General features: G+C 55.4%; 2 protein-coding genes across 3 annotated transcripts in view; both read left to right on the plus strand.

Annotated features, from left to right (window-relative positions):
- Positions 1 to 12,076, plus strand: part of NCKIPSD (NCK interacting protein with SH3 domain) — a 53,701-nt gene extending 41,625 nt beyond the window's left edge. For both annotated transcript variants that reach the window (XM_075713611.1, XM_075713610.1), the window contains exons 9-13: positions 4,573 to 4,653; positions 5,954 to 6,082; positions 7,993 to 8,085; positions 9,648 to 9,820; positions 10,400 to 12,076. In XM_075713611.1, the coding sequence (XP_075569726.1) occupies positions 4,573 to 4,653; positions 5,954 to 6,082; positions 7,993 to 8,085; positions 9,648 to 9,820; positions 10,400 to 10,603 (680 nt within the window). In that variant the 3' untranslated portion in view covers positions 10,604 to 12,076. The remainder of the gene's footprint in view (positions 1 to 4,572; positions 4,654 to 5,953; positions 6,083 to 7,992; positions 8,086 to 9,647; positions 9,821 to 10,399) is intronic.
- A 5,973-nt stretch (positions 12,077 to 18,049) lies between these two features.
- CELSR3 (cadherin EGF LAG seven-pass G-type receptor 3) overlaps positions 18,050 to 25,927 on the plus strand; it is a 32,726-nt gene continuing 24,848 nt past the window's right edge. The window contains exon 1 of the mRNA XM_075714558.1: positions 18,050 to 20,711. Within this exon, the coding sequence (XP_075570673.1) occupies positions 18,065 to 20,711 (2,647 nt within the window). The 5' untranslated portion in view covers positions 18,050 to 18,064. The remainder of the gene's footprint in view (positions 20,712 to 25,927) is intronic.

Genomic DNA, 25,927 nt, shown 5'->3' on the forward strand with positions numbered 1-25,927 from the left:
TGCTTCCCATTTTGAAGTCAGCCTGTAGGCCACCAGTGCTGGCAGTGGCGTATGCTACATTTCCCCTTAAAAGGATATTGAAAATCCATTGTTTTGTGCTAATCATAGCCAACAATTAAAGTAGCTGTTGAGTGACCATGTGGATCAAATCCCAATATTTGGAGCCCCATATTTGGAGCCTCACTGCCCTGATTGCAGTCTGTAGCCTGTTGGTTTGCTGTGAGTGTCGTGGAACTGTGGAGAAGCTTAATTTGGTGATAAGATTTTGTAGGGATTGACAAGTCTGTGCAGAACAGGGACCGTCACGTCCATTTCATGTAAGCCAAGTAGATGTCCAAGGTGACAACCTTCGATGTGGCTAATAGATGTCCCTGTCCCCAGTATCCCACCACAGACTGTGCCAGCCCGACTGTGTGGTGGACAGGACTAACAGGGCTAATCTGGTGTCTGGAAGGGGGTGTGAGAGGTGAAAATCAAGCCTGTTGCAGAAGGCTTTGTGCTCACCTTTGCTTAGATGCCTTGAAGCGTGGGCATTTCAAAGGTGGGGAGTGCCTGAAAAATAATGTTTCAGCTCAGGGCAGGGCAAAGCACTGGTGGTGTGGAGAGGGACTGAGATCACTGCGCCTGTGTTGGCTACGCTTTCTCTTTGTGCTACTGCTGCTTATCAATTCCATGCAGTGAACTTACCACGCTGTTGGTATTTCATCTGGCTGTGCATGAGTAGCCTCTTCTCTAGGCTGAGGTTTTACTGCCCAAGAAGCAAATAATACCTGGCTATGGGACTATGACTGTGCTTCTGTGACAACATTACTCCTGATTTTGTGTTGCCAAAAAGAAACTTTATCATGCATCCATCACCAATTCATAAAGATTGTCTTCTGGTGAGCGTTTTCTGCACCGTGTTCAAACAGGCCTCAGTCTCCTGCTCCTTTCCCTGAGCTGCCTTTGTGCAGGCAGGGCGGGCTGGTCCTGAGCTTTTGCAGAGTCCCTTGTCACTCCCTGCCTGTTGCAGTGTTGTTGTCCAGGGCATTTTCCCAGGGGCTGCATTGTCTCAGCACAGCTAACTCAGCCTCTTGCTTGTGGCAGGGCATTGAGCTCTGGCTTAGGTGACTTCAGTCCACCGTTGCAGATCTCCACATAGCGTTTCTGGTTGAAGCAGGCCTATCTCCCAGCAGGTGTTAGCTCTGCTTTGGGGACCTAAAAAGCATCGCAGTAGAAGTGGGTGAAAAGCGGCTCTGCTGCATCCTCTGCAGCTCTGCAGCGTCCCTTCTCTCCCTTGCTTCGTCTCAAGGCTTTTTCCCTCCTTGCTGTAATACATAGGCAGTGCAGTTGAAGGGTGAAAAGCTGCTCTTCCTTTGCTGACAGATTGCTTTTGGTTACTGGAGCCTCCTGAATCTGCGTCCTGATCCCATGCTGCCTTCCTTGTGCTAAGCTTATGGCAGGCGCTTGCGCAAATGTCATCTGTGCAGCATCCAGTCCCCTTGGCCTTTGCAGCGGGGCTGCAGAGAAGTAACCATCCTTGACCCAAACGTGTCTGTCCTTCAGAGGTGTTTTAGGGCATTAGTAGTTCCCTCCTGCCATTCTGGTGCTTACTACTCCGTGTCCTGCCAGCAAATGGCAAGCGGTACCTTGAGTGAAAACACGACCTTGAATCCTAGAATGACTTGAGCTTATTTTAGTACTAGAAACTGGGGAATAGCAGCTGATCCATGACATACCGTGGAATAGCTAATCCCTTCTGCGGATGGCAGGGGCCAGAGCAATCGGTGCCAGCACTAAGCAACTGGGGAGCGTTGAACTGGCTGCAGCAGCTCTGTGGGATCCCTCCTGGCTTGTTACTGAAGAGCAGCCGAGGCGGAAGCCCTGTGCCTGGATGCTGGGCGCCTTTGATGAGAAGGCACTTTACCCTGGGGCTGGTGCAGGCGTGTTGGCTGCTGGCCAGTTCTTCTGCCAGATGCTTGGGTCTTATTGCTTCTGGACAGCCACTTCCCTCTGCTGCGGCTGGCCTGCACATCTATCAGTGTTAGAAGAGCTTATAATAAGCCACGGCGAGGCAGAATTAGCCAGAACAATTCCAAAGAAAACAGACGGGGATAATCCACTCTGTAATCGTGACTTTCTCCCTTGTTGCAGCTCAGTGTACATGCAAGTCAGCTGTTGGGCTCTTTTTACTTGAGTTGTAGACAGTTGTGTCTGCTCCCAGTGCCTGGATTTTGCACTGCTGTGTTTAGAGGTTGGAAGCAAGGTCTTTGAAGGCCTCTGAGAAATACCTTTCACACATAACAGCAGCTTTCTCACCAATACCTCAGCAGGCTTCAGAAATGCAGGCTCGTGAGCAAGCAGCCGCATCTCTCCTGCCCTTCACGTCCATTTGAGTGATGCTTATCAGTCTGTCGTCAGCAGAGTCCCTCTGCTTCAGGAGAGTTGCATTAATGCTATTTTCTTTCTTGCAGCCACTGGTGCTGCTCTGGAAGGAAAAAAAGCTGTGCTTTGACTGGCAATTACTCTGTTACTCAGTATGGTGAGTCCTGGATGAGTCTGGCTGCAGCTGGGACACTCCAAAAACTTGTAGAGTCCATGCTGAGTGAGTGCACTGGGTTAATCCAGATTTTCCTGAGTTCAGCTTTCTGACTGGTTTCAGTATCCTTTGATTTGGCATCCTTAGGCAAATCCAACAAGATTTGTCACCTAGTAGTGGAGTCCGCTGTCAACCAAGATGAACGGACATCAGTTCATGGCAGATGGGCCAAGGATGTGTAAAACTACCCTCCCCCCTCCCATCTCTAATTAATCTCTTCCTCCATATTTGCTACAACCACATGTTTCTCTGGCTTCTGGTTCTCAAACCATTATTTCATTGCTCCTGATGTGATGAGAGAAAATGTTTTGTTCACAAAAGCCTTACTAGGAACACAGGAACAGCAGGTCCCTATGTCTACCTACTGCAGTATCCTGCCTCTGATACCCAACTCCTGAAGCTGTGGAGGAAAGAATGAAGAAATCATGTGGTGAACAGTTTGTCAGATTCTTTTTTTGTTACAGTGAGCTTTGGCATCACTGACACCTTATAGCTGAGAGCTTCTTATATAAGTATGAATTATATTTAAGTCATTGAATATCCTCACTCTTTGTTTACCAAGAGTAAACAGCAGTTTCCAGCCTTCCTTTGCTGCCACGTGGTCTAGAGTACTCTCCTACAAACCCCAAACCTTGTTAATGCTGTAGTATCTCTGGTTAAGCCCCAAATGATTTATTTTTACTCAAAGTATTTGCTGTTTGAAAACTCGGGCATCTTGTGGAGTTCTGACAAAGTCTGCATGTTACTTGTTTATAGAGGCTTTGCTCACAGAGCTGACTGTCCAGGGGCATGAAGCTGGAATGATTCGCTAGCATTTTTCCCCCCATGCTAACAGTAAACCTGAGAGCTGCCAAGTGTTGCAAGTCCTTTGGCCAAGTCCAGGAGTATGCGGTGACAGTGAAGGCATTAGCTTGTGCAGTAAAACCAAACTGCACGATGCAGGTGCTCAGAGATGGATCAATTTGTGCATAGAGAAGTGGAGTGTCTTAAAGGGTTGGAGGGGGAACTAGAACCAGCATGTATTGTCCAGAGAAGCAGTACTGTTGTAAGAAGCATCACACATTGAAGGGACTTTCTCCTCTAATGAAAAGTAGTTTTGATCAGTTTTTTATAAATACACCCTCAGTTTCTTGTAACAGGTGCCCCCAGACTCTTTCTGGCAGATGTAGCTGAACTTTATTTAGACAGTACGTGTGGTAACCTACTTTATAAAAATAATACTCCTTTTCCTATTGTCTTTGGACTTGCTGAACTGGACAGAGGCTACATTTTATTATGACATAGATCCTATTCCATGACTTTTTTTCTTCTGAAAATATCTACTGAGGTGTATCCATTAATTAAAATTCAGGAAAGGCACTGGCTGTGGTGCTGTGGAGTATTCACATATAGCTGCTGCCAGCAAAAATTGTGTGGGACTAGCAGGCTGCGGGACAAATTAATGCCGGAGACATGTGTGGCCTGGGAGGTGGGCAGATGCACAGCCCGAGTCACGAGCAGTGATCTGGTCTCCCCGGAGACCTCTTATCCCTCCAGGCAGAGCTGAGGTAGCAAAACTAGAGCAGTACAGAGACAGTAACAAGCAGCATAACTGTCCGGGGGTGGTGTAGGTTGGAACAGGCGGTATTTCAAGGTGGCCAGATGGATGCTTTTTCTGGGTTCAGTAATTACGTAACTATGGGATGTGTCCTGGGACTCTGCAGGGGAGGCTTTTAATTATTCAGATCAAGTTTGCCCAGATCCTCGTCAGTGGAGGGAAAAAAATTGAGAATTCTTGTGATTATTTTTAAACTGCTTTGGAAACGCATGATGCAGAAGGCGTGTGGTGTGCTTAAACAGGGGGAAAAACACCCTTATAGCTCAGTAAATACAGGAATGAGGAACAGCATAATCAGTGTTAAATATCTGTATTAAATGTGTGACTTCCCAGCTGCCGCTGCAGAACAGTGTTTCACATCCTCAGAAGAACTAATGGCGGGACCTTTATCTTGCAGATCATCAAAAGATGTGCTACTCTGCACTGGTGCTGGCAATGATGTTCTCCATGGGAGAGCCCCTGCCATATCATCACTATGGTAAGAGCAGCTTATGCTTATGGCTTGGTAGGACAGCAGACATGATGGTGGGACACCTGGGGCATCCCGGCAGGTGCAGGGAAGGGACCTTTCTTGGTGGCCAAGGTGGGGACAGCTAGGAGAAAGCCCAGCATGAACAGGGCAAGAGTAGGGTCTGCTCTTTATCAACAGAACCTGGCTGCTGAAACACTGGGCGGAGATGCCAGATTTCCAGAGCGAGCAGCACAAATCTGAGTTAGAGCAGTGGGGGACAGATGCCATGCTGCAGAGAGGTGGATTTGCCCATCACTGTGACTAAGCGATGTTTCGTTTTACCTCTGCCCTGCGTGAAAGCACGCACCTCTTGCCTCGGAGACATTCTGTCTGCTGATGTGGCTGAGAGCCCAAATCACTCCATGAATGCCCACTAAAGCTGTCAGCTGCGTAATGTGGCCTCTTCTTGGTCTCCTTTCTAATGGGATGGTGCAGCCCTGTGTATTTCAAGCTCTTGGGGAAGGCGGAGATGATTAAGGGTACTGCAGTCAATAGGGAAGTGCAAATGTGCCAGACCTGCCTGTTTTATCCTTTGTCCTTTCATTCCAACCTTCAGCCAGAAAGCACTGCCTGCCTGATTCTTCCCCTGGCCATGTTGTGTTCCCCATATTTGGGACACTCTGGGCCCAGTTTTTCTTGAAATGCAGTAGAGATTGTTGTAAGCATCTCCTCAGCAGCTTTACCTTAACACCCTGGTAAACACATACAAGATTTAAGCCAGTGCAGTAGAGACTGTGGAATGAGCCTCCACACCTCCTGCTTTTCTTTCCTCGTGTAACCCTGGCAATTATTTCCTGCAGGTGGACTTATTTGCATGAGCTCCTGAGCTTTCCTAATAGCTAAATTGAAAAATGGGTTATTACTAATGATCTGGATGATTACTTTTTTTTTTAATAGATGGATTGAACCAATGGTCAAGAATACAAATCTCTTCCTACCTGAAGCCTTCATTGGCAGCAGTAGTGTTGGAACAACAGCTAGAGCAGGATTTGGTGTTTTATTTGCTCTGAAAAAATTGCCAGTGGGGAGACCAACTTGCAGTGTTCCCCTGCACTGTGGATAGTTCTCTGAGCTGCTTGACTCTAGCACAAAGACACTTCAGTGGTCTGTCTAATCCACTTGCAGGGTTGTTAATTCCCTGGAGGCTGACACTGGCACTCCACTAATGGTTTTTAAGCATAAAAGCACAGATAAGTGGCTTGCATGGTCCCTTGTTGCTCGGTTTATTTTCACTGTGCTGTAAATGCCTCTCTTTCTCCTTGCGCAGAACATCTCAACTCTCAGTTTGTGCAGTTCCTGCTGGACGTGATTGAGGATGGGCTGCCCTCAGACACCACTGACCAGCTGCCTGACTTATTTGTCAATGTCCTTCTGGCTTTCAATCTCCACATTCCAGGTTGGTTTGGTGCTGCTCTGCCTCGGCAGGATTTCAGTGGTCTGGAGCAGTGAGGACGTGAAGAATGGGGAGGGAGAATCTCACTGGAACTTCATGGTGCTGTGATAACCTCTCCAGCTCCCCTAGCCTCTGGCGATACACTGTGTTTAAATATTGTGCAAAACCCTAAAGGAAAAAACAGTGTGAGAGCCTGTGTCCAACCAACTGACCCTCTGGGACACAGCAGCTCTGTGAAGCCCAGCAGATTTTTCTCTGTAATTCCATGCTGCCTGGATCAAAGCAGTTGCTGGGCTGGACTTGCGGAACACGAGTGGGGTTAACTCGTAGGCACAGCTGATTTGGGAGAGAAAATGCTTTAGCAGGCATTTCTCAGTACCAGTCCAGAATGTAAGTCCTCTGCCTTCTGTAGGTCTTGACAAACCTTCTACTTACCCAGCTGCACCTTTTGAAGCTCATTCAGTGCCTGCATGTTGGGGCCAGGCTCTGCAACGTTGCCCTGAGCTGTGCTCTCTCCTGAGTGCCCTCGTTCTCTGTCCTCCCTCCCCTGCTGAGCTCTATGAGAACAGGCAACACAGCTGGTCCCTAGAGAAGGGCATTTGTCCTCTTGCTGCCTGTGAGTTTTGAAGCCTGTTGTTGGAAGATTGGAGTGTAGTTCCAGGTCCTGCTAAGAGAGGCCACTCCTTAACCCAAAATCTCGTGTTGCTCCAATTGTCTTTAGTTATTACTTCCTCTTGTTCTGCTTCATGGCTTTATCCTTGGCTTCGTGAAGAGAGGGGAGGATAAAGCAGCAAGGACATGACCAGTAATTTACCTGTTATTTTGAGTTGCGCTTCATTAAAATTTATGTGAAAGTTTCTAATTTCATATGAAAGTTGATTGCACAGAGACTGATTAAGTATGGTCTCTGCTGCTTTCATTCATTACCCCTTCTCACAGTTACCCATATACTTCCTGGCTGCAGTAATTAGGCAATAATGCATGACAGGCAGTGTGTTTCTGGGGGATTATTGCCCACCTGGGGTGTAGCCGAGAACAGTGACTTGTTCTCTGATGCTAAGAACACATTAAATGATGGTCAGGTCGCTTATTAGCGGATTGAATTTTTATTCCTCTGCCAGATTTATCTATTGTACAGTTCAGTGATGCAACGTTAGTTCAAAAACTCTCCTAAAAACATACTGTATTGATGCTTTTCAATGTGCAGGATCCTAAAGCACTTCGCAGCCTGTGAAATATTACAGGGTTGCCAACCCTATGCCATAGAAATAGCCACACTGTGCTGTTTGGACGTTTCTGAGCGTGCACACACATGCATAAAGTCTGCTAAGGTGAGCATATTTTAATTACAAGAAATCACCCCCAAAGCAGCTAGAGGACATTTCCTAGAAGAAGCCTTCAGCACCTCCCCTTGCACAGCCCCATGCTGAGTACTGGGAAGAACAACTTCTCCCCTCTGGCATGCTCCTGGGACCTGTTCGTCCCTTCTTCTGAGCAGGTAATAAATTCCAGCAGGGCACTGCCACTATGAAGTATGAAGATACTAGAGAGTGGAGCCCTTGGCTTCAGAGGATTGTGAGCGGAGGTAATGTTTCACAATATAAAGCTTTTGCAAGGTATTTCACACTATTTGGCTGGCTGGACTGGATCCCTCATGTGAATCAGACACACATAGAAAGCATGAAGTCCCAAGTGTTTTGTGCGTTGTTTCCAGATTTATTTCACCCTCCCTGTCCTCTGCCCACCCACTCTGTGAGGCTGAAACTTTTCATAGCCCTCATAGACTGTGGTTCCTCAAAACTCCACAGAGCAGTGATGCAAAATAGGAGCCCTCCACTATTTTTTTAATTTTTTTTTTAATTACTGTGATCTTTGGGAAACAAAGGGATGTGCTGAACAGGTTTCTTCCTTAGTTCCAGAACACAGTGTGATCATGACTACAATAAGCAAGCACTCGAATGTCAAGACTTTCACAGAAAAGCTGCTGCTGCTGCTGAACAGGGGAGGTGAGTGTTTGTGGCACTATTACCTGCCTGGCAGGGGGTGCAGCTAATGGTGACTCAGGGAGTTAAGGAGTGGGATGTGTCGGGGATGCAGGTAGCTGAGGAGCTGTCAGCTTAGGCAGAACGTGCTGCTTCCTGGTGAGTTTGTGAGGGTGACGGGCTGCATTGCTGAGGAGGGAGCTGCACAAAGAATAAAGTGATGCTGGTGGTATCTAGGAAGAGAGAAGGGGCTTCTGGGTTGGCTTTTCCATGCAAACTGGTCCCCTTGTACTTCTGGGTCAGATCAGCCCCATCTCATGGTGTGGACGGCTGCGATGTAGGCAAGCTCTTGTCTGGGAGGAAAGCTGGTCCTGGGCCACTTCTGTCCTTGGACAGACAGGGCTCCATCCATGCTGGCACACAAACCTCAGCCTGTGCTGGCAATCATCTGCCCTAGGGGACAGATCTGGAGGGAGGTCTTGCCTTCTGAAATGCTGCTTAGAGTGGAACTTCCCATTTCAGAATTGCCGACAGAGGGTTAGCTTTGTGTCTGCTCCAGGAGTAGACTGAAATCCACTGTACGTGTAGAGCTTTTGCAAAGCAGATTGCTAGAAAGCTGGAGATCTCTGCAGGAAGAGCAGTGCCAGGTATTTCTGCCTGTGCTGCATGCCACTATTATGCTTTCTAATACCTTCTGGAGCACAGGGGCTTTGCTGCCTGAGATTAATTTTGTTGATTTGCTGGTAAATAACTCATCCTGTGATGCTTGCAGCTCATCTTACTCTGGCTTTAGTTCTCTTTGGGGTTGCAAATCACTCTCTCCACACTATATCAGCTTGAGGGCAGCCGGCATCTCAGTGCTCTTCTGTCTGGCCTCCTCCCAAAGCCTTTGTTTAGCCCTTTCCCTGCCAGATTCCCTGTAGGGATCACCTTACTGTGAGGGGCTGGGGGAAGAAAGAGGGGGGCCACAGCCTAATGAAGATGCTTCTCTTTTGCCCGCCTTCCTGACAGCTGCTGGGGGGGGGGGGAACGACTGCAGTGTCCCAGAGCCCCTCTTGGGGTCTGCAGGGACATGCTTTGTAAAAGAAGAGAATGTGATGGCTCATTTAAACTTGGAGGTGTTTCTTTTCTTGCTTCTGGGATGGTACTAGCCTGGTCTCTGGTGAAAGCTTGTTTCTGGTACAGGCTCTGGTGGGCTTTTCAGAGGGGTTATTGGACCTGACTTAATAAACCAGGGAGAAAATGAGTGGTAGCTGTTGAGCAAAAAGGGGAGGCACTGAGAGGTGATGTGCTAATGAGCTCTCACCTGGGATGGTAGGTGAAACATAAACAATGATTAATGCTAATGCGTTTGGTCTCTGCTTGGTACCCTGCAGAGCTGCCATCCTGATTGCACAGCTTTGTGCAAGGCACTAAGGTCTGTTGGCACAAAAGCTAGGCACAGGCAGGGAGTGGCTGGCCGAGGCCAGGGGCAGCCTCCTCTCCGAAGCCTGTAGGGTCTAATGAAGGGATGTGTGCTGAAGATGGAGGAGGTGGGCAACAGGGAGCGTGTGACTTAGCATGGTCTCTCTGCCTCGCTCCCCCAGATGATCCAGTTTGTATCTTCAAGCATCAGCCTCAGCCGCCGCACTCAGTGCTGAAGTTTCTACAAGACATCTTTGCCAGCAAGGATACGGCCAGCATCTTCTACCACACGGACATGATGGTCCTGATAGACATCCTGGTGCGGCAGATTGCCGATCTCTCCCCAGGAGATAAGGTGCTCACAGTAACCCATAGGCACTGGGGAAGGGAGCACAGTCCCAAAGCAATGGTGTTTCTCCTAGCCCTCCGTGGGGCCCGCTGGTGCAGGCAAGAGCGGAGTCCTGGGGTGGGCATGACATTTCTGGGTGCCGAAATCAACCTTGGGGGCTGAGGAGGGAGCGGGGGGATTTATCTTGCCCAGCACACAGCAGTAGAAAGGCATGTTTGAAGAAAGGTCTGCCAGACTTCTGGTGGTTTGCACCCTTCTGTCCAGGGACTTTTGGAAACAGGGACCCTCTGCAAGTAGTAGAAGCAGGAGAGATCTTCCTGTTTTGGTATTGCAAGAGTCAGGGGATGTGCACATGTTTGAGAGTGGGTGAAGAGCAGCACTGGGTTGCTGTGGGAAAGCAGAGTTTTCCATAGCTACTAATGAGCCTTAAGGAAAAGCAGGTGCCTCTGGAGTCGCTCTCTGGCTGGTGGTGCAGCAGCAGCAGCTGTTCCTGTGCTCATGCTGTAATGGAGGCTGGCATGCTTGTTTATCTCACTTTAAATCTTTCATTGTGCTCTGTGTTTTGTCTCCCCTCCCACTTGGCAGCTGAGGATGGAGTATCTATCTCTGATGCACGCCATCATCCGCTCCACACCCTATCTGCAGCACCAGCACCGCCTCTCCGACCTGCAGGGCATCTTGCAGCGCATCCTGGGGGAGGAGGAGGAGGGCCAGCAGTGCCAGATGGACAAACTGATCATCTTGGAGATTTATAAGGAGTTCCCAGAAATCTCTCCCGGTACCAGCTAACCACCCCTTGGCTTGGACTGGAGCTTGAACCACTTGGATCGACGACGTCTCTTGTTGACACTTTCTCCCCATTCCCTTCCAGTACAGCTCATACCTTATATCCCTCCGTGCGAGGCCTAAGGTTGGGACAGCGTTCACCAGCCCTTTAGAGACACCAGTGGCAGAAAGGGCAGGGGGTGCCCCCGGGGCCTGGTGCTCGGGGGAAATCGGAGCAGGGTGGGTGCTGGTGTGTGGGTTGCCTGCAAGACTCGGGCAGGGGGTATTTAGGCAGCTGGTGTTAGCGGGAAGGGCAGAGAGCTTGCGAGGGACTTAGCAGCTGGAGTGGGGGGGGTGTTTAGCTGTGCTGGTGTCCCGAGGTCCCGAAGCGAAAGGCCTTGGCCTTAGAGTATCACTTCTTTTCCATGTGCATCTCTCCCTGCAGTGATCAAGTGGAGTCCGCTGGTGCTTGGAAGAAGCTTTTGTAACATCTGTTTTGTTTTCTGCCGCTAGTGCCAATGTGCTGCAGCCCTGCCAAGGGTAGGTAGGTCGCCCGCTGTCTAACGCCTCGTCTAGTGAGCCTTTCACTCTCTCCTGGCCCTCAGCTTTACCTCTGGGTAGCAGCCCACCTGGGGTCATAGAGGTCTTATCCCAACAGCTGCTTTTTTCAATCTGCTTTCTATAGTGACGTTTAAATCTGAATTTCTTGCACACTGTGGCAGCCTAGAAGTAATGACCGTGTGGGTGACGCTGCCCTTAGAAAGCCTTTGGCCCGGACACAGCGCAAAGATGTGTCCTGCCAAGCGAAAGCTGCCGCTTGCCACCTCTCTCACAGCGTTGCCCCAGTGCCCCGAGCCGGGGGGCTGCAGGTGGGCAGGCGTGCTCTGTTCGTGAAGCGTGTGGATTTCTTGCCTTGAGCTTCATAGTAGCTCTGCCTTGCTGCCCTCCCTCTCCACGTGGCAGCGCTCGGAGGCAGCGTGAGCCTGGTGTCCAGTAGCTGTTTGTGACTATGCACGAGTGTGGGGAGCCCTTATTTATATTTCCTCTAGGTTTCTAGCAAATGGGATTAACCTGTTTCCCTGTTACAGATAGTCACACACACTAACGTGGGTCTCTTAAATATTCGTGTGCGCAGTCTGGTCACTCCCTGTCCTCAGCTCTTCCTTTGCAGTATCCAGTGTAGGAGCTATTGGAAAGTGGAACTGGAAATACTGGGCACTGTTTTGTTTTTGTTTTTGTTTTTTTTAGTTTGAGGTGATGACACGAGCTCTGTTCTGCAGGCCTGGACTCTGGGCACTGGGGCAGTGATGCTCGGGAATGGAGGGGGTTGGGCCTGGCAGCCAAAAGGGGTGAGGACCCCCTGAAGTCATCCAAAGCTGCTTAACCACCCTCATAGAGAAACCTATTTTTCCCCTGTAAAAATGTATGAATGTCAAAAGGGATCCTGTATTTTCTTAAACACTAAGTGTAACATGCAGAGGAATAAAAATGTCTTAAACTGGATTTCTGTGAACATAGCCCTGCCTGCCCTGTCCTGTTGTGGGGGGAACAAAGGGGTGGGGGTGGCTCAGGTGCCTGCTGCCCACGAAGGCAAAGCACTGGGTGCTGACCCTCGAATGGGATCAGCGCAGCACTTTTCCCACACTCAGCTTCTTGCGTTATGTTTTCCTACCACGTTGCTGGCAGACAAGGAGTGATGGAGGGCAGCAGCCCCGGCAAGGGGCACAGTCATCACCCCCGTGGGCCTGCCTAGCATCGCTGCTCCGGATTAAGGGTTTGGCAGAGCCGGACTCAGCAGTTTGCTTCCCGCAAGGCACGTGCAGCCTCAGCTGACTCCCAGCAGAGCTGTCCAGGCAGCAAGCCCCACGGCAAGGGTCTGTATCGAGTGCTAATGAATCACGCTTTGGCTGCGGGTGTCTGTTCCCAAACCTCGGCCCCGCACATGCTGCTTTGGGGGTTGCCTTGGATGGTGGGGGGTGCTTGTGGTGGGAGGGCAGCGGGCGCTTGGTAAAGCACCAAGTCAGCAGCAGGGAAGTCTGTGTGCCAGGGGGGTGGGGGGGCCCAGCCGGGCAGTTGGGTACAGCCCTGGCCAAGAGTAGGGGTGTAAATGCCAGGCACAGGCTGTGCCCGCCCCCCGCCCCTGACATGGGGGCTTCATCAAGCACAGTTGCCAGCAGAAATGGGGCCAGGGCTGTGTCCCAGCTCTTGCCTCTTTGGCCGGTGTGTCCCAGGGGCCGGGCTTGTGGCCTTGCAGTGTGTCAAGCTGCACACCTTGGGGGGGGAATTGCAATAAGTGAGGGCTGCCAGCACTCACGGGTGCCCACCCTGTGGTGGCTCTCCTGTGCCCCCTTGCTCTGTGCAGCGTATGGTTATGCATCCCCCCTGAGCCAACCTCGGTTTGCCTCTGCGTGCTGCTTGGGCTTGTTTTCAGCTTGTTCCCCACTGCAGTGGTGGGATGTTCCTCCAGCACTTGCCCTCAGTGAAGCAGCCCAGGCTTCGCTGTGCCAGGCTGGGGCAAGTGGGCAGGACCTGTGGCTCTGCTAGCCAGGAGCAAAGCCTTTCGTGACAGCACCCTGCCTGCCACGGGGGCATGGCAGAGCCCTGGCTGGGCTGAACCTGAACAGGCAGGGCTGGCGGCTCCCATTAGCATCCCTGCGCCATTCTGTCCCTGGGGGTTGCTCACCCCATGTCCCAGCTACACAGCGAGCATCACCCTGTCTGCACCACCACCGTGCTGTCACCGCAGCCAGGGCTGGAAGAGCTGGGGGGGCAGCCTGCTGTGGGGGGTGCTGGGGGAGAGCTGCACCCGCTGCCCAGGAAAGGCCTTCGCATATCGCAGGGAATCAAACTGCAGCGTGTGAACTCATTATCCCCAAGCCTGCTCAGCGGTTCCTGCTCTGCGCACGGGTGACAGGCGCAGATAACATGTTTGCGTTGCGGTTAGCTGTAATAGACCGCTATTAGAGCAGTATATGCCTGTATCAGTGTGTTTTTATTGCGGTGCAGCAGCGAGGGGTGTTGGGGGGCTGGCACAGGGGGAGCGATGCACTGCCTGTGACCTGCTCCTCTGCTTTATTGTCTGGAATGATTCAATTACAACTATTTTGTGGCAGTAATACCCCGATGATTTTCTCCTTTTCCTCTGAGCTGTCAGCTGGGTAATTGGAACAAATAAACTTGAAAGCCTTCATAATTTTTTAAAAGCATCGTCTCTCTCCTGATTGGGTTTCTTAATGGCAAATCCCCAGTTTGAGGAGGTGCGATGTATGATCCAGCTCGTGTGAAGCTGGCACATTCCTGTCACACGCGGGTGCTGCTCTGCCCTTTATTAGATGAGGTTTCTTGGGTGAGCTGCGTGTGGGGCTGGGGCTGCTCTGCCCATTGGCGTTGGCCTAATGGTACTGGGAGGGCTCAGGTGGGTGCATGAGGGACTGGAGGGGGAGAACGTAAATCCCTGCAGGGCACGGCTGGCATGGCCACAGCCCCATCAGCACTGGCGCTGGACTGGCCAAGCTGGAGGCATTTTGTGGTGGCTGAGGAGTTAATCATAGCAGATTATCGATGTTCAGGAATCCTACAGAGTTTATAAATTAACATGCCAGCTTCTCCGGAGGCTTAGAAATCCACACCCACCAGGTGTCAGCCCTCAGCATTGTGTAAGCACCATGGGAACTCCTCTCCAGCACGTGCCGAGCTGCGCTTTAGGGCCCGCTTGGTATTTCCCGTGGTAGTCCTGAGATCTGTGCTCTGCCCGGGCACCGGGGCAAGGATGAGCCCTGCCTGCTCTGCCCACCCTGACACTGCCCAGGTGGTGACCAGGCTTCAGCTCCTGTGCAGGTGACGGTGGTGGAAGGGAGGCACCAGGTGTGGGGATGGTGCACGGTGGTTTGGGTACCCATCGGGTGCATTTGCACACCCTGCACTTGGACTCAGTGTTTGCCTAGTTTCCATGGGAGTGGGAGCTTGCTTGCAGTCAAACCCCAAATCAGCGGGCAGCATGGACTCTCCCCACCTGCTTGTTTACACTAACGATAATTGATAGGGCACCATCTGTCACCATTGGTGGAACCAAAGCTGGGTGAGAGCTGGTGGTGGTCATGGTTGGCAGTGGAGCACAGGAGCACAGGGCACTGGGCAGAGCCAAAGCGCTGGTGATGCCAGGATTCAGCGCTGCAGCAGCAGCATGTGGGATGCCATGGCCCCGTCTACAGCTGGTGCAGGGAGCACCACCACAGCAGCGGCAGCTGGACCCCCTCGAGGTCCCCAGACCTGCTGTGCCCAGGGGTCAACACATCTCCGCTGACCTCCTCCTTGCTGTGCAGATAGCCTGTGCTGTACAAAGCAGTGTGCAGCTCCAAAGCAGCAACTCAAGTTTCTGCTGAGGGACCGCAGGACCTTGCACAGCCTCATTAGGTTTCCTGTGGGGTAGGAGATGTTCAGCTCCCCAGGAACATCAGAGATGCATGTGCGGCTCCTGCAATGCTGGGTGCGAGGGCTGAGTGAGCAGAGGAGCCCCATCTCCAGTGTGAATCCATCCCGCTGTTAACACATGTGTCTTTTTGGGAGCTACACAGGGGCTGCACAAGGGGTGCCAGCAGTGCCCAGCCTGGCTGCAGTGTTGGCACAGGGGTCCCCCTGCTCCCCAGCCTACCCACCCTGAACCGCAGCCCCTCCAGCACAGCGGCACAGGGGGCTCTTGCAGCCCCCTTGGAGGCACTGTGCGTCCTGTGTACTCCCTGCCCTTCCCTACCCCATCCTAAGTTCCCCCATCTCCCAAATTTACCCTGTTTTCCTCCCCGACACAGCTCTTTCTTCCCTAGCGTGCGCCCCAGCCGCTGTGCCTCAGGCTACCCTCTTCTTCAACAGGACATGGGCGAGGATGTTCTCCCTGCCGCAGCGCACTGAACGGTAATGAGGACGTAAACCCCTGTTATTCCTAAGCCTATTACAAGCTTCAGTGGATTAGGCTGCAATATTAGTTGATCGAGATCAAACCAACAGCTAAGTTGCAAGGCTGATGCGCTAATGAATCATCCCAATGCACAGGCCCCAAACTGATTTTTCCTTTTTTCATGGATGCTGGAAGAAAAACCTGCAACTTTCTCCCCAGTGTTGATGCCTCAGCTGGTGGGTGGGGTTGGCTGAGGTCTGCACTGGGGCACGGGAGCAGGCCAGCTAAATCCGTGCCATGCACTCGGGTGCCTGTGCGTGGCGGAGCAGAGGGGCAGGGGCTGTGACGCTGCTGCAGGTGCCTGGGCACCGCCTGGGAGAGCTACCGCCCTGCGGTGTGGGGTGAGGGAAGCCCTTTCTCGTGCACACGGTAAAAAAACCATCCCTGAAGACGCCGAACTTGGCGCCGCTTGCAGATGGACACAAGCGGGCAGAGGGAGCTGTTAGGGCTACAAAGCATCGGCAGTGCCTCTTGCCAAAACGCTGGCCCTCTCCTGCCTCGCCCTTTCTGCTAGCAGCAGGGCGGCTAACCCCACAGTCTCGTTGGTGCCCTGGGGAAGCAGCCTGGCCCTGGGATGGTAGCGGTGGCACAAGGATGCTGCTTGCCACCTGGCACGCCGGCGGTGCCACAGCAGGGGTGTCGGTGGGCGTAAGCGGAGGTGTGCGCCGAGGACCGGCGTCCAGAGGCCGCGGGACCCCCGGCTGAGGCGTGGGCAAGCGTCCCCATGGCACTAGGCAGGGCTAGGGGCTGGCTGGCGTGCAGCCCTCATCACTTCCCGGTGGCCAAGCGCCAGCCTGCACCATGAGTGCCACAGCGAGGGGAGGCTGGGCCGTACCACCGGCAGCCATCACCAGAGCTGGCACCGCAGGGCTCCGCGTGCCCGGAGGGACGCCATGGAGGGGGTTCATGAGCCGGCTGGAGGAGGCGGGTTGTGCCAGCAGGCGGCTTGCCTGCTGCCGCTCCGACGTGGGCTGTCGCGCCCTGCCTGGCAGCACCTGCGCCTCACGCGATGGCTGGGCGTGCTTCCCGCAAGGGCCAGGCGCTCTGCACAACGGGGGTGGGCACACCTCGCACCAGGGCAGGTGCGCCGCACATGGCGGCGGCAACCCCACGCGGTGCGTGGCAGGGCTGATACGTCCCTCACACGGGGACGGGCACGTCCCTCACACGAGGGGACACGTCCCTCACAGGGGGACGGGCAGGTCCCTCACATGAGGGGACACGTCCCTCACACAGGGGGACAAGTCCCTCACATGGGGACGGGCACGTCCCTCACACGAGGGGGCACGTCCCTCACATGGGGACGGGCAGGTCCCTCACACGAGGGGACACGTCCCTCACACGGGGACGGGCAGGTCCCTCACACGAGGGGGCACGTCCCTCACACGAGGGGACCTGACCCTCACACGGGGACAGGTACGTCCCTCACACGAGGGGACACGTCCCTCACACGAGGGGACCTGACCCTCACACGGGGACAGGTACGTCCCTCACAAGAGGGGACCCGACCCTCACATGGGGACGGGCACGTCCCTCACACGAGGGGACACGTCCCTCACACGGGGACTGGCACATCCCTCACACGAGAGGACCTGACCCTCACACAGGGACGGGCCAGTTCCTCACGGCAGGGCACACGCCGCTCACCCGGGGCCGGGCATGTCGCTCACATGGCGCCCGTTGCCGCTCTCACCGGGGCTGCCCCTCCGCGCTGCGCGGACAGTCCGGCCGGCAGCCGCCGGCGCCCGGGGAGGCGGCACCGCCACGGCCGGGCAGGAGCGCGGGGCGGCCGGCGGGGGCCCGCCCGTCCTCAAGATGGCGGCGGCGGGGCGGGCGGGGGCGCGGGCGGGGGCGGAGCGGGGCGGGGCGGCGGGAGCCATGTTGGGGCTGCGGGAGGAGCTGCCGCCGCCGCCGCCACTCCCGGCCGCAGCGGCAGCGGCGCGGCGCGGCGCGGGGGGCGGCCATCGCCGCCGCTAGGCGGGGGCGGCGCCGAGCCCAGCCGCCGAGCGCCCGGGTCGGGCGGCGGCCGCCGAGGCACCATGGCGGCGGAGGAGCCGGTGGCCGCCCCGAGCCCCGGTCGCCGCCGCCGCTGCTGCTGCCGCCACCACCACCACCACCACCGGGGGCCGCCGCCGCTGCTGCTGCCGCTGCTGCTGCTGCTCCCTTTGTTTCCCCCCGGGCTGGGGGTCGCCGCGCCGCCGCCGCCGGGCTGGGGGCCGCCGGCCCGCGGGGGCTGCCCCGCCGCCGTGCCGTGCTGGGCGGCGGCGGTGCCCCCGGGGCTGCCCGCGGTGCCGCGCCGCCGGTCCCCGTCGCGCTGCCCGCCCCGCGCCGCCCCGCCGCGCCCGCTCCCGCTCCCCTCCCCGTCTCCGTCCCCCGGGCGGCGGGGTCGGCGCGCAGCCCCCAACCGGCACCCGCTGTTCCCCCAGTACAACTACCAGGCGGAGGTGGCGGAGAACCAGCCGGCGGGGACGGCGGTGGTGGCGGTGGCGGCCCAGGACCCCGACGGGGGCGAGGCAGGGCGGCTGGTGTACTCCATGGATGCCCTGATGAACAGCCGCTCGCGGGAGCTCTTCAGCATCGACCCGCGGGCCGGGCTCATCACCACCACGCAGGCCCTCGACCGCGAGAGCATGGAGCTGCACTACTTCCGCGTGACGGCCGCCGACCACGGGGCGCCCCGGCTCTCCGCCACCACCATGGTGGCCATCACCGTGGCCGACCGCAACGACCACGACCCCGTCTTTGAGCAGGGCGAGTACCGGGAGACCATCCGGGAGAACGTGGAGGAGGGGTACCCCATCCTGCAGCTGCGGGCCACCGACGTCGACTCCCCGCCCAACGCCAACATCCGCTACCGCTTCGTCAACGAGCGGGCCGCCCACGCCGTCTTCGAGATTGACCCCCGCTCTGGCCTCATCACCACCAGCGGGCCGGTGGACAGGGAGAAGATGGAGAAGTACTCCTTGGTGGTGGAGGCCAACGACCAGGGGAGGGAGCCGGGGCCCCGCTCCGCCACGGTCAAGGTCTACATCACGGTCCTTGACGAGAACGACAACACCCCTCAGTTCAGCGAGAAGCGCTACATCGTCCAGGTGAGGGAGGACATACGGCCCCACACCGAGATCCTGCGCGTCACCGCCACGGACCTTGACAAGGACAACAATGCGCTGGTCCACTACAACATCATCAGCGGGAACAGCCGGGGCCAGTTCTCCATTGACAGCGTCACTGGGGAGATACAGGTGGTGGCCCCGCTGGATTTTGAGGTGGAGCGGGAGTACGCCCTGAGGATCCGGGCTCAGGACGCGGGGCGCCCTCCCCTCTCTAACAACACCGGCATGGCCAGCATCCAGGTGGTGGACATCAACGACCATGCCCCCATCTTTGTCAGCACCCCTTTCCAAATCTCTGTCCTGGAGAATGCTCCCCTCGGCCACTCTGTCATCCACATCCAGGCTGTGGACGCGGACTACGGCGAGAACTCGCGCCTGGAGTACAAACTGACGGGGGTCTCGGCTGACACACCCTTCGTGGTGAACAGTGCCACAGGGTGGATCACGGTTAGTGGGCCCTTGGACCGGGAGTCAGTCGAGCACTATTTTTTTGGGGTAGAGGCTCGGGACCATGGCTCTCCATCTTTATCCGCCTCTGCCAGCGTCACCATTACTGTCATGGATGTCAATGACAACCGTCCCGAGTTCACCCAGAAGGAGTACTTCATCCGCCTGAATGAGGATGCAGCCGTGGGGACCAGCGTCCTCAGCGTCACAGCAATTGACCGGGATGTAAACAGTGCCATCACCTACCAGATCACGGGAGGTAACACGCGGAACCGCTTTTCCATCAGCACGCAAGGCGGGATGGGGCTCATCACTCTGTCTCTGCCGCTGGACTACAAGCAGGAGAGGCGCTACGTGCTCACTGTGACGGCCTCTGACCGCACCCTGCGTGACAACTGCCACGTTCACATCAACATCACCGATGCCAACACGCACCGGCCCGTGTTCCAGAGTGCCCACTACTCTGTGAGCATCAATGAGGACCGGCCTGTGGGCAGCACCGTGGTGGTGATCAGCGCCACAGATGACGACGTGGGGGAAAACGCCCGCATCACGTACTACCTAGAAGACAACGTCCCTCAGTTTCGCATCGATCCAGATTCCGGGGCCATCACGCTGCAGGCAGAACTGGACTATGAGGACCAGGTCACCTACACATTGGCTATCACTGCCAAGGACAACGGGATCCCCCAGAAAGCAGACACCACCTATGTTGAAATCATGGTGAATGATGTTAATGATAACGCCCCGCAGTTTGTCAGCCCTCATTACCAGGGCATGATCTCTGAGGACGCACCTCCCTTCACCAGTGTGCTCCAGATCTCTGCCACTGACCGGGATGCCCACACCAATGGGCGAGTGCAGTACACCTTCCAGAACGGGGAGGATGGGGATGGAGACTTCACCATAGAGCCCACCTCGGGGATCATTCGCACTGTCCGCAGGCTGGACCGTGAGAACGTTCCCGTCTACGAGCTGACTGCGTACGCTGTGGACAGGGGCATCCCTCCTCAGCGAACTCCTGTCCATATCCAGGTTACCATTCAGGATGTGAACGACAACGCCCCTGTCTTTCCTGCTGAAGAGTTTGAGGTCATGGTAAAGGAGAACAGCATTGTAGGCTCTGTCGTGGCCCAAATCACAGCTGTCGACCCAGATGAGGGACCCAATGCTCAGATCATGTACCAAATTGTGGAAGGCAACATCCCCGAGATATTCCAGATGGACATCTTTTCTGGGGAGCTCACAGCCTTGATAGACCTGGATTATGAGACAAAACCCGAGTACGTGATTGTAGTGCAGGCCACCTCTGCCCCTCTGGTCAGCAGAGCCACGGTCCACATCAAACTCATTGACCAGAATGACAACAGCCCTGTTCTCAAGAACTTCCAGATCCTGTTCAATAACTACGTGTCCAATAAGTCCAACACCTTCCCCTCAGGGGTCATAGGGAAGGTCCCAGCTTATGACCCAGATGTGTCCGACCGCCTCTTCTACACCTTTGAGCGGGGAAATGAACTGCACTTGTTGATTGTAAATCAATCGAGCGGGGAGCTGAGGCTGAGCCGTAAGCTGGACAACAACCGTCCACTTGTGGCCTCCATGCTGGTGACCGTCACAGGTAGGGTGTGAAAATCATGAAATCGTTAAACCTTTAGTGCAGTACCTTCGGGGGGCTCTGCGTGGTCCCCCCAGGGGAGCCCATTACGCATCAGAGGGCCAGGTTGGGGACTGGCAACAAGATTTGGATTGGGAGTCCCTTCCAATGGGGGAATAGTGGAGGGGCTGGGAAGGGTGGCAGTGGCAGCATGCTGCAGGGGAGCGCTCTGTAAGGGGGCTGAGGCCAGAGGTGGTCTGCAAGAACAAAGCATCGTTACTCAGCTGTGAGGATTGCTTGTAGCTGCTATCGAGATACCTTTGGAGGTGCTGCCACCAGTGAGGCTGTGATGTGCACTGTAGGGTGCTGGCCGGACAAGGAGCTGGTTCCCAGGGTGGCCAAGCTGCTGGTCCAGGGGCTGGCACGCCGCTTCCCTGCCGGGACCGAGCGCTTCCCCGGCTGTGCTCAGGAGGGAGGGATTGAACTCGGCACAGAAAGAACCCTCTTAAAAATACCCATCTGCTGGTAGCAAACGGTTCAGTCTGGATTCTGGCTGTGGCACCTACCAACACCTGCGCTTTCTGGTGCGGCTTCTAAAACCTGGTACCACCTTTCTGCAGCCAACTTACTGTTGCAGGGGACAGCTATGACACACGTTAGAGCGTGGTGCTTAAAACTCTCACATCGTGTGTGTTGCTGGAGTATCCAAATGCAGATGCTAGCAGTAGCTGCTGGGGTGGCTTTGGGGAGTGTTGGGGTCCCCTCTGGCCCAGCTGAGGGCAGGGCAGAGATGGACCTAGGGGCTTGTCTGTGAGCAAGTGGGGTTTGGAGCTGGAGCTCCCCACTGCCTGAGCTTTGCCTTCACCATCAGCCTTTCTTTGCTTGCGGATGCATGATCTGAAATGGAGGCATCCATCCATTGCTGAACTGAGAAGCAGCTCTGGGGGAGGGAGGGCAAGAGCCGTCTTTGGAGGGGCCAAGTGCTGAATTACAGAGAGTGCCTGGGGAGCCATATGTTAAATCATGATGCTCCCCTGACCCTCGGCTACCAGCTGCCCTCCCTTTTCACCTTCTCCCTCTCTCTATCTGGCTTATTCAGGGAGGGGAGTATTTCTTTCAGATGGAGCGAGAGCTTTAAGAGGAGACCTGTTCAAGGCAATCCTGCATGGCCAGCACCAGCCCGTCGGTGGATTGGGGCTCTTTGGGCATTAATCGTAACTGCAGGGCTGGCTGAGAGCGAGTGCTGGCACACACATGTCCATTGCTGGAGATGGGGGGTGGTTTTGACCTTTTCGGCTTCTGCCCAAGTGTGTTTATGCAAGCCCTGCCTCTTCACACACTTAACCCTGCACAAAGGCAGGAGACAATCACATCCCGAAGTCCTGCGTCGTCGAGCCGCCTCGCGGCGAGGGGGCCCTTGCAATTAGAGTGTCGTCATCTTCCAGCAGGAAGGGAGACTGGGAGAGGTGCGCTCGCAAAGGAGGGGAGAAGATGGAAGGGGAAGAGCTGTACTGGGGAGGGAAGTGAGACACTGGAAAACGGGCCTTTTGTTGGCTTTGATGTTAGCTGCGGAGGTGGAGGTCTGGTTTGGTTTTTTTCCTTCGTTATTGTTTGTAGCCCTCCACCCAGCTGGCAGCCCCGTCAGCCCCATGCTGTCGCTGTGTGCAGGGGGAGGGTGGGCGGGTGGGTTTGCAGAGCCGGCAGCCAGGACATTCAGACCCGGCTGCATTGTTTGCCCGGGCACAGTGCCGTGCCAGAGCATCTTCCTCCTGCAGGAAGGCAACAATAGCACCTAGGTGGGTGCCCCAAGAGTCAGCCTCCAGGGAGGGAGCGGCTTCCCTGCCTGCCTGTGAGCTTTATGGTCCCTTTTAGGGAGGCTGGATCCCCCTAAGTCACAGGGCAAGGGGCCCTTCTGCCTGCATACGAGCTGTGTGTGTTCTCAGCTCAGCCCCTTGTAGGAGGCAGGGAAGACTTGGGCCATCACAAACCAGTGCCTCTCCAGGGGGACTGACAGCTTCAAAACTGACCCCAGCTCTTCGCAGACGTGTGGGCACCTATGGCTGCTAGAAATGGCTCTTGGCTGCCGAGGGTGCAAGACAGTGGGGTGGTGGGGCTGCGTACGGCTGTGTGTGCCAGCAGCACAGTGTGAGATCAGGGCATTGTAGGAGACTGACATCGTGTTGACTTTAAACCGTTCCAGACTGGTTTCACTGGGCCAGGCTGCTGGGCTGGTAGCAAGGGTGGAGGCTCAGCCACACTGAGCTGTGTCTGCTGCGTTTCCCCTATTCCTCTTGAGCTCTTTGTACACATCTTCCCTTGGCCTGCAGACCAGGAGCTTGCGCTGGTGAGGGGATGCATTTGTCCAAGATGTCTCACCTAAAATCCTAGCCTGGCAGGGAAGACCCCCCTGGAGTGCATTTGTCCTGACTACTATGTCTGAACACATCGGAGCCATGTTTTCAAGCCCGGTAAGGGTCCCAGGGCTGACCTGGCCTTTCACAACTTGCATGCTTCTCCTCTCCTGAGGAGCCCACTGTCAGGAGCTTCCTCCCCTGTTAGGTCCATCACAGCTGGAGGTGCTGACCACAGAGTTAGGGTGGGAGACTTAGGATTTCTGTTCCTGGTTAGGGAAGGGTTTTGGAGTCTTCCTGGTTACTATATTTTAGTCCCTGTCTTTAGAGCTACCGGGAGAGTGACATTCATACTCGGTGGTGGATGAGGGGAGTCTGATTTACTTCCAAGATCTCTTAACCTGTCAAGTATCATCAAAATCTTGAGAGGTCTGCCAAAGCCCTTCAGAAGTGGTGAGGAATGTTCATCTTACCCATACCTCTCTCCTCCTTTCCTGGCTTCTCTGTCTGGAGGTGTTTTACTGCTCCTCAGCTGCAAACTTGAAAGCTACCCCTGTGTGTTGCCAGACCACCCTCTCTGTCTCTGGGGTGGCTGCTCAGGGTGTGGCAGTCAGAGTGGTGGCTTATGCTTTCTCAGACACTGGCTCTGCCGCTCAGAAGAGGACAGGTGGTGATGCACCAGAGCCTGTTTCTGAGCTCCTGGTCCCCCCAAGTGAGGGACAAGGGTGTATCCCCTCCTGGGTCAGGGTGCTGTTTGAGCTGAGCTGCTTTCTTCCCAATCCCTGGAGCTCCCTGGGAGGTTGAAGGCCAAAATGTTTGCTGTATGGGAAGGGGAACCTTTGCTAGTGACTCCAAGGTTCCTGGGGTGGGAGCATTGGCTGGAGCCCATGCCTCGTGCTGCCTGGGGATCCGGAGAGCCTCTGGCAGCGTGGGGGGACAGGAGAGATGGGCTCTTGTCCTTGCAGACCCAGGAGACCATTGGGCAGCAGTTGGCAGCCCTGCTCCCCTCAAGAGGTTTCCAGCGCAGGCCTGGAGCTCCATTCCCAGGCTGACAGCACAGCCCCTCCAGGGGAGTCTGCTGCCCATCCCGCTCTCCTGCTGGAGCTCTTCTTTCTGTAGCTTTGCTGCTTTTGAAGCTTGTAATTGTCAGTCTTGGAAGTGCAAACATGATGACCCCGTGCTGCCCAGCATGGGGGTTAGAACCCCTCCTGTCCCTTCTCCCTGCTCCTTTCCCTGTAGGCATGTTTCCAGGGTTCCTTGCTCTGCTGCATGAATATTCACCAGGCACCAGCTCTCCAGCCACGGGATTTAATCAGAAAGGCTGAGCATTTGTGATTAAAATGCCTCCCAGGGGGGTCAGTGCCTCCAGCCAGCTTTGGGCTTTCTTTTGGTAGGTTCCCCCCCATTTGCAGCGGGTCATTCTCTTAACCATCTGCTTCCCCTTGCACGGAGCCAAGGGGGGAGGCAGCCCTGGGTGTGATGCGGAGGTGGGACAGCGTGTTATGGGGGAGCTTACCAAGGAGGGCTGTGGGGCTGGGGCTGGCTCCGCATTGCTGCGGGGAACCGCAAAAGGAGTGCTTGGGCTTTCCTGCTGTGGGCTGGGCAATGTCAAAGGTGTCAGGCACCCTGCAGCCCCCCTTATTCCCCAGCCACAGCTTCCTTGCTCCTGGGAGTTGTTGCTGGCCTCCGGCCTGCCCCAGGACTCAGCATCACGTCAGCCAAGGCCTAATAACAGCCATAAATCAGGCGGATGTCTGCCTGCCTGCTGCTGGGTGCTGAGCAACCCTTGGGGAGAGCGAGAGCTGTCCCCTGGGCCTCATGGCTGCTTCTGGGCAAACCGTGAGCTGGAGAGAGGAGAGCAGGAGGCAGCTGGGCTTGAACTGAGCTCACACTTGCCTGGGCCAGAGAAGCAAACGGCGAGGAGGGGACAAAGGGAGAGGAGAGGGACACGGTGTGGTGATGGGCTGGGGCCACCCTGCCTTATTCCCACTGAGAAGGGAGCTGGTGTCAAAGCGGTGGCTTCCCAGGGTACTGCCTCACCAGGTGGTCCCTCGGGGAGGGATGCTGGACTGCCGGTGGCTCGGGGAGCATCTTATGCCAAGCACAGCTGAACTACTCTTGTGGCTTTCGCCTCATTCCTGCCTCCCCAGGGCCGGGTGCACTCTGCACCCGTGAGCCTCTTGCAGAGAGAAGGTGCCTTGGGGGATGCAAGTGATGATGCCAGTTCCTTGTGCTGAGCCCAGACAGGTCTAAATCCCCTGGCACATCCAGCCAGGTGCTGGATGGAGCTGTCTGGTAACCACTGCTCATGCTGCCCTCCATGTCAGAGCCGGCAGGGTGTTGCACAGGAGTGGTTTCTCATCTTGCTTACATATGGGGTAGGAGCAACTTGATTTCAGAGAAAAGCAACCCTGCTTCCTCCAGGAGATTAGCCCCTGGGTGGCTGTACTGGTACTGCTGCTCCCCCAGCCCCATGCGAGCCTTATCTCTAGAGCACCAGCCCCAGCGTGCAGGCTGGTGCTTGTGCAGGAATTTGCAGGGTTGCCAGAAAGCTTTCACCTTCTGAAGAGTAGAAGAGAGAGAGAGGGAAAAAAGGGAGGCATTTCAATCTTTAAATCCTCCTGCACTGCAAACTTCAAATGGGGCTGAGGGAAATCAAAAGGCTTTGCAGCACGGCAGCCGCAGGGAGAGAGGAACAGTAAAGGCAGCTGTGCATGTGAGCCTTGGACCTGGGGCATGGGCAGGGGATGGGGGGCTGGCATTTACACCCCCTGGCCCTTGGCAGGGCTGGGGCTGACAAGGGTGCCAGGAAGCCTGCTGCTCCTCCTGCCACATTGCACTGGGTTGCAGGAGATGGAGCAGTGCTGAGCAGGGTCTGGCTGAGTTTGC

This window comes from Pelecanus crispus, chromosome 7, assembly GCF_030463565.1.
Source record: "Pelecanus crispus isolate bPelCri1 chromosome 7, bPelCri1.pri, whole genome shotgun sequence".
In the NCBI taxonomy this organism is placed as follows: Eukaryota; Metazoa; Chordata; class Aves; order Pelecaniformes; family Pelecanidae; genus Pelecanus; species Pelecanus crispus.